The following is an 18089-nucleotide window of genomic DNA, read 5'->3' as shown; positions in this document are numbered from 1 at the left end:
ATAAATGGCAAATAAAAAGTGGCACAGTATGACAAAAAGGTGCCACAAAATTGTAAAACTAAACTACTCCATGGCACAAAAGTATCACCGTTTGAAAAAATTGCCACAACTTGTGTGAGACACGTCTAGTTTTGGTTCCTAAAGATCAGCTAATTCCCAATTTCAGGGAACTTTAGAAGCTAAATCATAATATCGGACTGCATAAGAGTTTCATTAAAGCACAGAGAACTTATATGTCTATCTTACGCATAATTTTGTGGAGTATTGAAACCCGTACATCGATAGAAAAAATCAACAACGGCGTGGTCATTTCGAAACGGTCCGTTCATGAAAGTGAACCAACACACATGTGTTGTAAAACTGAGAACAGATGGGGTAAATCTGACAAAGTAAAAATGACACCATATATTGTCAAAACAATAACCAGCGTCCATGATCTGAAAACGTGGTTACTTTACTTTAATTTATAAATAAAATTTAAAAAAAGATTACCGCTACTGTGATAGTTAACAGTCGCCTTAGCACATTGCACCGATGGCGAGTTGCCATAACAAGATCTAACGATTATTTTAAGACTTTTCATGGCCAAAGAAAAACGAATGACGTGCATGAAATCGTGAACGCCCGTGGACGAAATCGTGAACATTCCGTTTTGATTTTTTTTTTTTTTTTGTGAACGTTTCATTTCCGTTTCATTTTGACAACTTCGGTTCACGATTATGAAACACAATTTTTTCTATTAGTGTAGGGTTCTGGATATTCAATGAATTCTTATAAACTTTGGATTTTATGGTCGATCTTCGAATAAGTGTTCAAGGTGTACAACACCGTGGTACAGGGTGATGCAATGTTTAGCATGCCCGCCTTGCATACAAAGCGTCATGGGTTCAATCGCAGTTTCGAAAATTTTTGCGGCGGTGAATTATCCCTCTCAATAATGCTGGCGACAATTCGGAGTGTTTCAAAGCTTCTCTAAATGGTTTCACCTCAATGTGGAACACCATTAAACTAAACATAGAATCAGGTAGCACTCAGTGAGAAGAGAGAAATTCGCCACTTTGGTATACAAATAGACTGAATAGTCTAAGCGAATCTCAAATATTGGGCTGTCAAAATACCTACACAAAAAAAAAATTTTTCTGATTCAATCACGAAATTAATTGATTCAATTAATTTTTAATTGAAATGTCTTCAATCACAGAAATGATAGTATCAATTAAAAAATTAATTGAAGGTCAATTAAAAAGTTAATTGATCCAATCAAAAAATTAATTTATACTATTATTTTTGTGATTGATTTTTGTTCCAATTAAAAAATTATTTGAATCAATTAAATTTTTAATTGAATATTTTTTAAAACTCAATTAAAATTTTAATTGGAAAAATTTTCGTGAAATTTTCTTTGTGTGTAACCTAATTTAAGGTGCGTAAAGTAAATTTTAGGTCATTCTGTTTCATTTGCGTATAATTTCTCTTTTCTAGTTCATGCAATTTAAGTAAATAAAAGTTTACTAAAGCGAAGGAAAGTTTTTCATATTGGAGAATATTTGACTAAAAAAACACAATAATTATCATGAACTAAAATAAAGTTAAAATTAGCTTTAGTGTCCCTGTTTGGAATGTTAGACTTCACAAATCTACACACACACAAATTTTTTTTTCTGATTCAATCACGAAATGAATTGATCCAATTAACTTTTTAATTGAAATGTCTTCAATCACAAAAATTATAGTATCAATCACAGTTTTAATTGGACATAGAAAAAATTCTTGATTAAAATATTAATTGATTTCATTAGCAATTTTCAATTAATTTTTTAATAGACTCAATTAAAAATTTAATTGATTATGATTACAAAACCCAATTAATTTTTTATTTAAAAATGTAACTATTTTCAATTGCTTTCTGAATTGGCTTAAGAGTTTTTATTTGGATGAAGAAATGTTCATCACTTTTTTTAACTGACTTAGTCTTCCGAATTTGATTAAAAAGTTAATTGTATCAATTAATTTTTTAATTTAAAAAAATTAAAAATTTTCAATCATTGATTTAATTAACTTAATGTTTCTATCTTGATTAAAAAGTTAATTGCATCAATTAATTTATTAATTGAAAAAACATTCAACTTCAGTTAACTTTTTAATTGGAAATATTTTGGTGATATTTTTTTCTGTGCATCAATGTTGTGATTTGTGAAGGACCCATTTTGAAAATTCAAAATTTCAGAGAGATTTTTTAAAAGTTCTCAATCTTCTTTTCTCAATTTCGAATTTAGTATACGATCTTATGGGTTCCAAACCTCTAATCCAACATTGCTTAGGTATATGATAGCTCCCATACATATGAAGCAAAATATGTGGAAGTTAAAAATCAAAAAAAATTATTAATAAACATTCCTATCTCCGACAATATCTCTAAAATGGGTCGTGGCCACAAACTCAATAAGGTTGGTGAAGGATATAGTAGATGAGGTAGAGCTGGACTTTTACAAACTTATTTTTGTAGGAAATAACAAAGCAAAATTTTTTTTATTCAACAAAATGTTTGATGGAAAAAAATTTTTTTTTGGGAAATTGAGGAAACAATTTAATTATTTACTAGATTTTGTCAAAGTTAAATTCGAGATTCAAATGAACGATGTTCTCTTTTCATTATCACTCATGCTTCATTGATTTATATGAATTGTATGCTGCCGTATTATTGACGACAACAGTACCAAAAATATAAAAGTGTCAATATGTATATACGTATCTATACATAAAAATACATATATTTATATCTTTTCCATATATATATATATATATATTTTGTATGCAAATATATATCACAAAGATAAACTTGTAAGAGAAGCCAATGAATGCACAAAAGCTCATACACACACACACGCACACAGTTATTCCAAACAAAAAAAGCTTTTTGCTAACGCAAACAATTTTTTTTTTTATATTTTCAAGCAGAGAATCGCAGAAAAAAAGAAGCCTTTATTCAAAAAAACAAATCGGCTAAAAAAAAAGTATGAAGTTAAAAACATTTTTTTTTGTGTGTGAACATATAGGAGTATTCACTTAATGTGGAATTTATGATTTCTTAGTAATATGAGTGACCATAAGGTATCTTCAATTGAGTGAATTGAGTATATAAATAAGTTATGAATTTTTAAATTTGATTGTAGGATGATTCATTGAATTACTCTTGAAAAGTTGTATTAGTAGTGCAGCCCTTTTATTTAAATAGAAGGAAACTGCAGTTTTCGTATGGCTTGCATGAATCACTACATTGTCTATCTTGAAATTTTGTACGTGAGAGTTGAAGGATTCAATTGCAGTAATAATTTAAGTTTACTGAAAGCAATATTAATACAGTGCACTCGCGGTAACGTGAACACCGCTTAAAGTGAACTCGCTTTTTCATACACTAACTACTCCGTAACACTGAAAATCATGAAATTTGATGTTAAAGGCAGATTCACAAAGCCAAATACAACTTCAATTTCACATACGGAATTTTTTAGTGATCTAGTTTGGTTTTTTTTTCGCGAATTTTAATCATTAATTTACTGCTATTTCTCCGATCTGTTTTTTTTTTTAATTTTTTATGACATTAAATTAAGTTTTTAATATTACTAATAACAAAATAAAAGACTATCACGCTAGAACGTGTAAACCTCCCTAATATGGCTTTGTTTTGTTCTGAAATTCGCTGAAGTACGCTGGCGTTAACATTTTCGCTAACGTGAACTCTCTTGGTTTTAATTAGTTCACGTTACCGAGAGTGCACTGTAATCTTGTCCTGCGAAATAAGAAACCAATAATATATTACCATATTTCCCGGATGAAGTAAATGCTATATTTTACACTTTGGAAACTTGATATTTATTGGAAGCTGTAATGTGTTCGGCAAGAGTTCCATATGATCAGAAATTAAAAATTACGACTTTGTAGCCAAGGCTTCAGTGTTCAATACTAATCTGTAACTATCTAAATATCTTTAGTGGTTTAGTGCTGATTATAATTCAGAAAAAAAATCATCATATTGTACTGTACTCTAATTTATTAATGTTTACTGAACTTCAGTCGGTCATTCGCAATCTTAGTGGGAAGGATGCAGGATACCAGAGTTTTGCGAAGTGGTTTTATCCTCTATCTATTCTATTCTATTTTTTTTTTTTTTGATAACTTAATTGTTCGAAATTTGTCTGTCTCAGAAATGAAATATCCAGAAGGAAGACATTAAAACTGTTGACAGCTTTTCAGACAAGGCAGTCGAAACTTTTCTCGCATTTTCTTCCAACTGCAGACGACATGTCACCTTCGAACGCCACCACTGTTAACAAGGTTTGTAATACTTTTTTTCGAAAATGGTGAGGGAGGATAGTGTTCTTGGATTCTAGAATAAAGGTTGGTGATTCGCTTCTTGATATTCTCGGTAATCACACAACGAAAGTACTGAGCATTGAGTCGATGACATATGTTCTAACCGACTAGAATGCAACCGCAAGTTCATTAGCATATTACGTGGATGGCTGTATGCGGCCGATTAGACCAAATTCCATTCAGAAATCGCCGTTAAAGGTAATTATTTTTCTGCGACAGTTACAATAAAAAATTGTGGAGTTTTTATGACCCATATATGTATGAATGATAACCTACAGCTACAACGTAGACCTAAAGTGCGCGAAATTGCTGAGACAGTGGCCATTGAAAATATCGCTTTGGGCACAGCAATAAGTGATGCATGCGCCCACTCTGGTCAACGAGAAAAGGAGCTTAATTCGTCATAACTCTCATAAATCGCAAATTCCATTTAAATTCTAAAAAATTGAAATTTCTGTGGACAGTTGATGAAACATGGACATACATAGGCCACCCATGTCATTGAGCTTAACATGGAATCGGGCAGCACTCAGTGATAAGAGAGAAGTTCACCAATGTGGTATCACAATGGACTGAATAGTCTAAATGAGCCTGATACATCGGGCTGCCATCTAACCTAACGTAACCATAGGACACCAAGGAAAAGTCGAAAAAGACGACGAATGTGTACCGAAGGAGGCTTAGATTGTGTTTTTGTACAAAAATGTTACAGTTATCACTTTTTGGGATTCCCCTACTATTTTGAAGGTAAAATTATCGTTAGCGGACCGCTACATATATAAGAAATAATGATCCCACTTGGCGAAGAAAACATTGCTCTTTCAACATAGATTAAGTGTGGAAGCTGTTTGTCCTATCTGGACCTTGCAGATACACTGAATTTAACAAGTTTATTGAGTTGATTTTGTCCCTTATCAAGGTGTATCTGTTTCCAGCGACAAGGGACCTCCTTTTTTATAGCTGAAATCCGCTTTGAAAAAACTACGAAATAGTTCTCATATTACCGGAATTTCCTTAGAGGAACCAAAGCACTGCTAAAAACGCTTTTTTTGTACGGTTGAAAATATGATAGGTGGGGCTAGGAAATGCGTGACCAGATTTTTGGGCTCACTTATGGTGTTTTCTTTTCTGAAAAATAGTGCTTGCCTTCATTTTGTCTGTACAGAATGCACATTTTTAAAATGTTGTCAGCAATCTAAAAAACCTGATATCATATCAGCGGGCAGAAAAAAAAATCCAAGAAGGAAACAGGGCAATCGTAGCACTCTCGTTTGTTGGCAGTGCTGAAAATGCCCGCAATTTGCCTCTTTGCGTGGCGCTATTTTCACAATAGAATTGGAAGCCTTTTCGCACTTTTGCCTGTTTTTTTTTTATAGAAAAAAACTAAAAAGTACATTTTCCAGGCAAAATGCTTTTTTACAAGAAAAGAAAACGACATTGGACTACTCAGTCCATTGTGATATTACAGATATATGCATGCAGAGAAGGAATATGATCACCTCAAACATGTTTCAAGAGCAAAATGTTATTTTTGTATAGTGACCATGTAACAAGTTTGTCACTAAAATGTTATTTTCTCGTCAAATATAATCTGCTTGTCGAAATCAGATGTATGATTTCCGAGAAAATAACATGGTCATCACCCAAAAATAATATTTTGCTCTTAAAACATCTTTGAGGTGATCATATTCCTTCTATGAGTGTGGCAGTTACGGGGTGCAAATATTTCGAAACCTTTTCATAACAGCATTACAATTTCAATGAGTATTTTCGGAATAATTTACGGTTTTTTTTTAGATATTAAAATTACAAAGAATTTTTCGTTATTTCAGTGAATACCCCTAATGCTATGTCTAAGTTGCATATAGAACAGCGCTATCTGTAGCATAAAGTGGTTATATATTTGTTTTGAAAATTTCTGCCATGCTTGTATTTATTTTTTGTATAATTTTTTTTTTTTTTTGATTTTATTTTTGGTGAATTGAGATCGTTGTTCATTTTTTTCTTCTGCTCTCACGAATGTATGCTTGCCTCTGTATGTGGGTGAATTTTCATCGTGTCGAGGTCTTTCAGCAAATGTAGGTGCTGTTGTTTTCTCATGAAACAATGTAACACAGTGTAAACAGCAAAACAAAAAAAGTTTGCTATTTGTATTTCTACTGTATTTTTGCTTTATTTTCATTGGGTATATGAGTATCTTATGGATGCTCTTTAGGGAAATTCCCAGAACCGACAAAATTGAGTGGCACCAACACTTGTACCAACTTCAAGCATTTGCCTTTATGGCATACAAAATCGAATTTTAAATGTAGCCTAGTCGAGTTATGCGAAAAAGCAAAATGAGTTAATTGATTTTTAAATATGAAAATTTAATTTAACATTTTTTTTTCAATTAATTAATTTATTTATGATTAGAAATTTAATATTTATGGAAATGTTAGGAACAGTTTTTATTTAAATAACATTTTTTTTTTCTAATTAAAAATATTTAACGATAATAACAGAATTGTTTGTCAAAAACTGTTAATGCTTAATTTAAGTCATTTTGCAATTTAACCTAAGCAAAAAATGGGCTAACACATTTAACCATTATACATTGCCAATATGCAAGCAAATTTTGGTGCATAGCTTGGCCAAAACAGTGTTTAAGTTTCAGATGCTGTTATAGCAGGGTAGCGCCTCCCTTTCCTTTTCTGTGGAAGTATGTGTGTGTGTGTATGCTTACATATAGGTGACTTTTGTAGTATAACGTTTTTCTATTTCTTTTTTCAACATCTCCAGATGAGTAAGAATATGAATGGTTTCGATTGAAAATTGAATGGAAAAATTGTTCGATTGGGTGTTGGGACATTACAATAATAATGATTGTGGTAGTGGTAGAGATTGCTGGGTGTTAGTAGTTACAATACGTTTTACTTTTGTGGAGTATTACAACATCAATGCATATAGATTTTTTTTGTTCTTGTAAAACTTTCAAACATTTACTTATTTATGAATGTTTGTTCTTGTTCACTTCACATTCATTCATTTCCCACTTTACACAAATAGGACGCCTCTTTTACGAAAACGCCTCGAATAGAATTGAATAAAAAACTTACCGGAGCTGGAGTTGGGGTAGAGCTACCATTGGATACACCATTATTGTAGCCATGAGTATTCAATGCCGAAGAAATGGTTGAAGCACTCAATTTAGTATTTCTGTAAGGGATGAGAAAGTCAATATGTTAAAAATAATTTCATTAACACAAATATTCGTGAAAAGCAAAGTTTCGAGTAATATTTTCCCCTCATATATATTTATTTTACTATCAAAGAAAAATAAATCTTATTTATTAAACTACTAAATTCATATAGGCGGAAATGTTTATGTCCTGGTTGGTGAATATTAAAAGATAATTTTTATGTTTTGAGAAAAATAATCGGAGTTTATTTCGTAATAAAAAGGAATGAAAATCAACATGGATCAAACGATCAACACGATAATGCTCATGAAATGGAGAGGAGAGGTCCAAATGGCAAAGTAGCTGACATATGCCTTCGCTCACATCAGGAGTTGTATCTTTGAGGTCTGGCTTGTTGGTGTATACCCCATCTTTCACATGGACCAAAGAAAGAAGTCACAAGTGGTATTAACGGTCTGTCATTTTAGTGGCACTTTTGCCACTTTTTCAAACATTGATAATTTTGTAAAACTTTTTTGTTGTGCCACCTAGTGTCATACCATTTCATATTTTTTAAAATTTTTTATATAATAATTTATTTTTATACTAGAATACTTCTTGTTCATTTTTATCCCAATTCAAAATTCCAAATCAAAATTATGGACATTGTTTTATCAGATTTGGTAGAGTTTACACCGTCCTCCTGTCATGAAAGTATGCAAAGAAAATTTTCCTTTGTATGCAAATCGCGATCATCAACCGTAACAAACCATAATTTCATAATTAAATTTTCTATAGAAATGAACTTTTAACATAATTTTCTATAGAAATAAAATGTTGACAAAATTTTTTATAGAAATAAAATTTTCACAAAATTTTCTATAGTAATAAAATTATACAAAATTTTCTATAGTAATAAAATTTGGACAAAATTTTCTATAGAAATAAAATTTTAACAAAATATTCTATAGAAATAAAATTTTGACGAAATTTTCTATAGAAATACAATTTTCACAAAATTTTCTATAGTAATAAAATTTTGACAAAATTTTCTATAGTAATACAATTTTGACAAAATTTTCTATAGAAATAAAATTTTAACAAAATATTCTATAGAAATAAAATTTTGACGAAATTTTCTATAGAAATAAAATTTTGACAAAATTTACTATAATAAAATTTTGACAAAATTTTCTATATTAATAAAATTTTGACAAAATTTTCTATAGCAATAAAATTTTGACAAAATTTACTATAATAAAATTTTGACAAAATTTTCTATAGAAATAAAATTTTGACAAAATATTCTAAAGAAATAAAATTTTGACAAAATTTTCTATAGAAAAAAAATTTTGACAAAATTTTCTATAGAAATAAAATTTTTGACAAAATTTTTTAACAGAAATAAACTTTTAACATAATTTTCTATAGAAATAAAATTGCGACAAAATTTTCTATAGTAATAGAATTTTGACAAAATTTACTATAATAATAAAATTTTGACAAAATTTTCTATAGTAATAGAATTTTGACAAAATTTACTATAATAATAAAATTTTGACAAAATTTCCTATAGTAATAAAATTTAGACAAAATTTTCTATAGAAATAAAATTTTGACAAAATTTTCTATAGAAATAAAATTTTTACAAAATTTTCTTTAGAAATAAAATTTTGACAAAATATTCTATAGAAATAAAATTTTGACAAAATATTCTATAGAAATAAAATTTTGACAAAATATTCAATAGAAATAAAATTTTGACAAAATATTCTATAGAAATGAAATTTTGACAAAATATTCTAAAGAAATAAAATTTTGACAAAATTTTCTATAGAAATAAAATTTTGACAAAATTTTCTATAGAAATAAAATTTTGACAAAATATTCTATAGAAATAAAATTTTGACAAAATATACTATAGAAATAAAATTTTGACAAAATATTCTATAGAAATGAAATTTTGACAAAATTTTCTATAGAAATAAAATTTTGACAAAATTTTCTATAGAAATAAAATCTTGACAAAATTTTTTATAGTAATAAAATGTTTACAAAATTTTCTATAGTAATAAAATTTTGACAAAATTTTCTATAGTAATAAAATTTTGACAAAATTTACTATAGAAATAAAATTTTGACAAAATTTACTATAACAATAAAATGTTGACAAAATTTCCTATAAAAATAAAATTTTGGTAGATTATTTTGGGGAACGGCTATATATAACTATAGACCTATATGGACCAATTTTTGCATGGTTGTTAGAGGCCATTTACTAACACCACGTACCAAATTTCAACCGGATCGGGTAAATTTTTGCTCTTCCAAGGGGCTCCGGAGATCAAATCTGGGGATCGGTTTATATGGGGGCTCCATATAATTATGTACCGATATTGACCAATTTTTGCATGATGGTTAGAGGCCATTTACTAACACCAGGTACCAAATTGCAAGCGAATCGGATGAATTTTGCTCATCCATGAGGCTCCGGAGGTCAAATCTGGGGATCGGTTTATATGGGGGCTATATATAATTTGGACCGATGTGAACCAATTTTTGAATGGTTGTTAGAGACCATATACTACCACCATGTACCAAATTTCAGCCGGATCGGATGAAACTTTCGTTTATATGGGGGCTATATATAATTATGGACCGACGTTAACCGATTTTTGCATGATTGTTAGAGACCCTATACTAACATCATGTACACAATTTCAGCCGGATCGGATGAAATTTGCTATTCTTAGAGGCTGCGCAAACCAAATCGGGGGATTGGTTTATATGGGGGCTATATATAATTATGGACCGATGTGGACCAATTTTTGCATGTTTGTCAAAGACCATATACTAACACCATGTACCAAATTTCAGCCGGATCGGATGAACTATCTAAGTCGAAACCGATTAGGGTTCCCTTCTGTCCCAAAACAGAAACTTGTGCAAATTTGAAGTCAATTGGACAAAATTTGCGACATAGACTTTGTTTACAAAAATGTGTCCACAGACAGACGGACAAACGGACATGGCAATATCGACTCAGTGACCGATCCTGAGCAATATTACCAAAGGAACCATGTGCGTATCTCGTATCCTTCTGGGTGTTGCAAACATATGCATTAACTTATAATACCCTGTTCCACGGTGTGGCGCAGGGTATAAAAAAGATTAATTTCATTATTACAATTTGAAAAACAAACACAATTTCACACTTTCATACTAAACAATTTATTATAGTGCATAAATAGAGGAGTAAATCCTTTTTCTGTATCAAAAATTTGCCACTACTTTGAAACTAGTGCGCCACTTTTTAAATCGAGTAGTAGCTTCCGTCAAACTTCTTACAAATTCCTAACGGTAACGCCGAGATCTCGTTACGAAATAGTATTTTCGTTACAAAATAGTTTGTTCCATTTCTCCTTCTGGCTCTAGGAAACATACTTTAGGTGATATGAACAAACCATGTTTTTTTTAGAAACAATATTATATTGTTTTAGGATTTGGATGAAATTTTCGATTTTCCGGAGGTTATCACAAATTAGGTTAGGTGGCAGCCCGATGTATCAGGCTCACTTAGACTATTCAGTCCATTGTGATACCACATTGGTGAACTTATCTCTTATCACTGAGTTCTGCCCGATTCCATGTTAAGCTCAATGACAAGGGACCTCCTTTTTTATAGCCGAGTCCGAACGGCGTTCCACATTACAGTGAAACCACTTAGAAAAGCTCTGAAACCCTCAGCAATGTCACCAGCATTACTGAGGTGGGATAATCCACCGCTGAAAAACTTTTTGGTGTTCGGTCGAAGCAGGAATCGAACCCACGACCTTGTGTATGCAAAGCGGGCATGCTAACCATTGCACCACGGTGGCCCCCAAATCACAAATTAAGTTTCCCTTCGCTTTACGAAACATGGTTTAGAATATACGAAATTTAGATTCATATACAAATTTAGATTTTAGGATTTGAATGGAATTTTGTTTTTTTTCTGAGGGTGATCACGAATTGAGCACTTTTCCGGTCTAGGGCGCATAATTTAGGAGATATGAGCAAAATTAATTTTTCATATAAAAAATTTGTTTTGTTAGAAAATGTGGGGGAATTTCCGATTCGCTTTGGTCGTATACTTTAGGGGATATAAACAAAATAAAATATCCATAACAACATTTCGATTTGTTCAGAATTTTCTGAGAGTGATCACGTATTAATACCCTGTTTGCTCTAGGACATATAATTTAGAAGATATGAATAAAATAAATTTTTCATATGAAGATTTTTTCAGGATTTGTAGGGAATTTGCAATTTTATGGAGGTGATTACAAATTAAGCTCTACTTCGATCTAGGACGCATAGATTACACGAACAGTTTAATTGAATTGAATTTTATTTAATTTATTTTTATTTTATTCTATTCTATTTTATTTTATTTTATTTTTAATTTATTTTAATATTGTTTATTTAGTAAATCAAAATTATTCCAATTTAATTCAAAAATCTCCCACACAGAAACTGAAAAGCCTAACATAAATTTCATATTTCATAAAATTGATGGACACACATCACAGAACGTATCGACGACCATTACTCAATGAAAATTAAAATCCTTTTCATACATCTAACAAATACAATACAAATGAAAATCAACCACAAAATGACCAATATAGTTTGTCACTATCAATTTGGAAAGAGGTATTGATAGTGGACAAATATCGCCCATTTCCCTATTATTTTCATTCAAATATAGTTGAAGGGATTTTCACTAATGATGACATTGAGCTTAATGGCAAATGATGAATGGATTATCAAAAATGGAATTTACATATGAGACTACAGCAAATTAAATTAAATTTCGGAAATATGTGAAAATCCACCATGAGTGCGATAACAAAACTGTATATATTTCTGGTATATTGGACAAAATTTCTATTACTGCTCTCAAATGGACCATTTGAGTATGCAACGCATCAAATGCAATGCAGATATGCTATTGGTCAGTAGCCATTTACCACGAAATCGGAATGAATTTCATTGCAGTACTCAATGTAGATGTATGTGTGTGTCAGCTTTTGTGTTTCCGGTTTTTATCATTTGCTATAGATAACTGTTCAATTTTGCACTCACACTCACACACACTCACATTATGACATTTATACACACACTACTCGGTGTCAAAGGACATTTGTATTTAGCTCAGCGGTGATGTGGTCAGGTCAATACGTTTGCCAATATGTCAACCATAAAGCATATTGGCATATGCAATTGCGATCCGTGTACTCTCTCACACATACGCATACACAGACATTGATAATGACATACATATCCTCTGAAATTATACGGATGGATAGCTTTAGTTTTTGCCAGAATAGATTAATGGATTGAGTGAAACGTATTAAATGAACTGTGCAAAAATTTTTAAATATATACAACACTGTTTGCTTGTCATTGTGTCCATCTTTATATTGAAGAACATAAAATATGGGCTGGTGGTGGTATATGTCCAAAAGATTTAATTGATAGCTAAAATCCACAAAATGACTTCAGAATATTTTTGGAGGCAAACGTCTTTTATAGGTTCTATAAATAATTATGAACCGAAAAGGACCAATTTTTATATAATTACTAGAGAGCCTATACTCACACCACTTATCAAATTTCAACACATACACGGACCAAAAACAAAAAAAAACGAAATTGTCTTTAATCTCGAAATTAATTGAACCAATTAATTTTTTATTGAAACGTCCTCACTCACGGAATTGATAGTATCAATAACCATAGTCAATTAAAAATTAATTGTTCCAATTCAAAAATTAATAGCTACAATTAATTTGTGTGATTGATTTTTGTTTCAATTAAAAAATTTGTTGAACCAATTAAAATTTCATTTGATTGTTTTAATTAAATTAAAATATTAATTGGAACAATTTTGGTGATATTTTTTCTGTGTGAAATTAGAACCTTCCATGAGACCAAATTTCAACACTTGAAATAAAATGAGACTCAAGATTCAAATCAGAGGATTTGTTTTATGGAAGCTACATATAAATATGCACCGATACACAAAACAAAAATTCTGATTCCATCACTCTATATACCCTAAACCACATAATATAGTGGTCAGGGTATAGTAACTTTGACCTGTCAAAAAACTGTGCCACACCAGAAATATTGAGTATATACCGATCGACTCAGAATCACCTCCTGAGTCGATCTAGCGATTGGTGTCCGTCCGTCCGTCTGTCCATGTATTTGTTGTTCAAAGGATTCCGGTCGCAATTATTAACCGCTTTGGATGAAATTTGGTACATGGTCTTTTTTGGGCACAAGTACGGACGCTTTTGAATTTCGAAAAAAATTTAGATATTGCTCCCATATATAACAGGTTGGCTGATAAGTCCCCGGTCTGACACATAGATGGCGTCGCTAGTATTAAATGCATATTATTTTTATATAGTTTCAACCTTCAAATGATTCGTGTCAAAATTTGACGTCTGTAAGTCAATTAGTTTGTGAGATAGAGCGTCTTTTGTGAAGCAACTTTTGTTATTGTGAAAAAAATGGGAAAACACGAGTTTTGATAAAATACTGTTTTCTGAGGGGAAAAAATACGCTGGAAGCAAAAACTTGGCTTGATAATGAGTTTCCGGACTCTGCCCCAAGAAAATCAACAAAAATTGATTGGTATGCAAAATTCAAGCGTGGTGAAATGAGCACGGAGGACGGTGAACGCAGTGGACGCCCGAAAGAGGTGGTTACCGACGAAAACATCCAAAAAATCCACAAAATGATTTTGAATGACCGTAAAATGAAGTTGATCGAGATAGCAGAGGCCTTAAAGATATCAAAGGAACATATTGGTCATCATATTGATCATTCATCAATATTTGGATATGCGGAAGCTCTGTGCAAAATGGATGGCGCGCGAGCTCACATTTGACCAAAAACAACAACGTGTTGATGATTCTGAGCGGTGTTTGCAGCTGTTAACTCGTAATACACCCGAGTTTTTCCGTCGATATGTGACAATGGATGAAACATGGCTCCATCACTACACTCCTGGGTCCAATCGACAGTTGGCTGAGTGGACAGCGACCGGTGAACCGTCTCCGAAGCGTGGAAAGACTCAAAAGTCCGCTGGCAAAGTAATGGCCTCTGTTTTTTGGGATGCGCATGGAATAATTTTTATCGATTATCTTGAGGAGGGAAAAACCATCAACAGTGACTATTATATGGCGTTGTTGGAGCGTTTGAAGGTCGAAATCGCGGCAAAACAGCACCATATGAAGAAGAAAAAAGTGTTGTTCCACCAAGACAACGCATCGTGCCACAAGTCATTGAGAACGATGGCAAAAATTCATGAATTGGGCTTTGAATTGCTTCCCCACCCGACGTATTCTCCAGATCTGTTTCAATTAAAATATTAATTGCAAGTCAATTAAAAAATTAATTGATCCAATTAAAATTTGTGATAGATTTTTGTTTCAATTAAAAAATTTGTCGAATCATTTAAAGTTTTAATTGAATATTTTATAAAACCCAATGAAGACTTTAATTGGAAAAATTTTCGCGAAATTTCTGATTCAATCATGAAATAAATTGATCCAATTAATTTTTTAATTGAAATATCTTCAATCGCAGAAATGATAGTATCAATTAAACAATTAATGGAAAGTTAATTGAAAAAACTAATATATGCAATTAAAAAATTAATTAATAATTGTATCAAATTTTGTGATTGATTTTTGTTTCAATTACAAATTTGTTGAATCAATGTTTGAATTGAATATTTTTTGAAACTCAATGAAGACTTTAATTGGAAAAAATTTTCGTGAAATTTTTGGCTGTGTATGGACGATATGGAAGCGTTATTAGGGGACATATTCTGGCGTCACATACAAATTTCAACCAAATCGGAAGAACTTTGCTCCTTCAGAAGGCTCCGAAAGTCAAATCTGTTCATATAATAATTGTGGCTATAGATAATTATGGACCCACAATGTGGGTATATACAGTGAAACCTCTCAAACTTGGACACTCTGAAACCAGGACACCTCCAAAAAGTCGACAGTTGTCTTCGGGCGTTTGCTATATCAACACATTAAAATTAACCTCTCATAATTGGACACCTCCCAAACATGGACAAAATTTAGGCGACCGTGGGTGTCCACCTTTCAGAGGTTTCACTGTATATAAAAAGGGCATAAAAAGGGTTCTTTGATTTGTATTTGCGTGTGATTTCATTCCGGAGTAGAGAATTTTTTCTTTAAGTGTATAATCAACAATTAAACTACTGATTTACTTGTTTTAATTCTGATTGCAAATAAGAGTTTTTTTTAATTACTATGCAATTAAAAACTTACTACAGAAAACCTTTAATTACAATGAATCCTTTGTATCTTTTGATATCTTGCATTTCACGATTGATTAAATATCAAAAGCAACGAATATTTAAATAAATTAAATTCTCCTGGAAGGACATTTCCATTAATTTCGTAATAAAAGAAATTGAAATAAAATTCAATAAAAAAAGCTTTAAAAATATAATTACATTCGTTTTTTTTTTTTTTTTTTTTTGTACATATTTCTCTACCATGCCCAAACCCAGTCCTTAAAATCAGAAAAATATTACGCATTATTTTTGCTCTCTGCTATATATTTTTTTTAATATTTTTGGTATTTTGTTCTACTTACGGTTTGATTGGTACAGGAACATAGCCTTCAGTGCCGGGTGGTGGGTTTTGCAAGGCAGCCAATTTGGCATGGATGTCACAGTACAACTTGTTGTTGAAATTGTAGTAGCCTTGGTTTTTCAAGTTGGTGCCACAAGTGGCACACTTGAAGCACTCAACGTGCAAGTTCTTGTCCTTGATGCGAACGAAAACACCACTTCAGGGTAGATGAATCGAATCAGATAGCAGCAACAGCAAGGTATTTGTAAAAGGTTATTGGATACAAAAAAAAATTGAAAAAAAATATATATCAATTAATTTTGATATTTCAGATATTAACAAAAAAAAAAAAAACAAGTGATGGTGAATAATTGATTATGGGATATACTATGAAATTGAGGAAACTTTATGGATAGATAAAATGATAAAAGCATATTAGTATTCTGTGAATAGGATATTGGAAGGGGATTGATGATTAAGTCTACATACATTACATTTGGGATTTCATAAAAGTGGATTACATACATAATTGATCACTTTATGAAATCATGGACGAAAATTTTCGAATATACAAGATCAAAATTAATCGACCCTTAAAGTCACAAGAGATTTTTGATCTGATTAGAAATCACATTTAATCAATTGACTTTTTACATAAATATGGGTTGAATCCATTTTTTCAATTTTAAGAGATTTTTACTTAGAAAAAAAATTATTAACTTTTCTGAATAATATTATTTTAATTTTTCTTAAAATATTTATTTGAATGTGAATACTTTTTTAAGTTTTATTAATATTACTTTTACTATTACTTTTAGTTTTAATTTTAAATTGTAATTTTAGTTTTAGTTTTAATTTTAATTTTAATTTTACATTTTAATTTAATTTTTTTTTATTTTTAATTTTGATTTTTCAAAATATTTATTTTTATCCTCAAATCCTCAAAAAGTTGTTTTTATTTTAATTTAATTTAACCCTTTCACTACCGAAAAAAGCTAATGTTAAATACTTTAATTATACCCTTCACCACTACTGTGGTACAGGGTATAATAAGTTTGTGCATTTGTATGTAACGCCAAGAAGGAGTAATTATAGACCAACCTTTTAGTATACGGATCGGCTTAGAATTAAATTCTGATTCGATTTAGCGATGTCCGTCTGTCCGTCTGTCTGTCTGTCTGTCTGTCCGTCTGTTTGTCTGTCTGTCTGTCTGTTGATGTATTTTTGTGTGCAAAGTACAGCTCGCAGTTTTAGTCCGATTGTCCTAAAATTTGGTATAGGGTCCTGTTTCGGCTCAAAGACGATCCCTATTGATTTTGGTTCATCGGTTCAGATTTAGATATAGCTGCCATATATATTTTTCACCGATCTGGTCATAATTGGCGTGTATATCAACCGATCTTCCTCAAATTCCGTACATCCGAATATTTTATGAGTCTCGAAAAACTTGCAAAATATCTGCAAAATCGGTTCAGATTTAGATATAGCTCCCATATATAGCTTTCGCCCGATTTACACTCATTTGCCCACAGAGGCCAAATTTTTGCTCCGATTTAGTTGAAATTTTGCATAGGGAGTAGAATTAGCGTTGTAACTATGCGTGCCAAATTTGTTTGAAATCGGTTCAGATTTGGATATATCTCCCATATAAAGCTTTCGCCCGATTTACACTCATATGACAACAGAGGCCAATTTTTAACTCCGATTTAGTTGAAATTTTGCACAGGGAGTAGAATTAGCATTGTAGCTATGCGTGCCAAATTTGGTTGAAATCGGTTCAGATTTAGATATAGCTCCCATATATATGTTTTTCTGATTTCGACAAAAATGGTCAAAATACCAACATTTCCTTGTAAAATCGCCACTGCTTAGTCGAAAA

General features: G+C 31.2%; 1 protein-coding gene across 26 annotated transcripts in view; it reads right to left on the bottom strand.

The window, feature by feature from the left end:
- The window catches only part of Zasp52 (Z band alternatively spliced PDZ-motif protein 52), a 510804-nt gene that overhangs the window by 54236 nt on the left and 438479 nt on the right, over window positions 1–18089 (bottom strand). For all 26 annotated transcript variants that reach the window (XM_075313769.1, XM_075313771.1, XM_075313766.1 and 23 more), the window contains 2 exons: window positions 16233–16427; window positions 7473–7572 (listed from right to left, as the gene is read on the bottom strand). In XM_075313769.1, the coding sequence (XP_075169884.1) occupies window positions 7473–7572; window positions 16233–16427 (295 nt within the window). The remainder of the gene's footprint in view (window positions 1–7472; window positions 7573–16232; window positions 16428–18089) is intronic.

Source organism: Haematobia irritans, chromosome 5, assembly GCF_050003625.1.
Source record: "Haematobia irritans isolate KBUSLIRL chromosome 5, ASM5000362v1, whole genome shotgun sequence".
Taxonomy (NCBI): domain Eukaryota; kingdom Metazoa; phylum Arthropoda; class Insecta; order Diptera; family Muscidae; genus Haematobia; species Haematobia irritans.
This window is presented reverse-complemented; position numbering and strand designations above follow the sequence as displayed.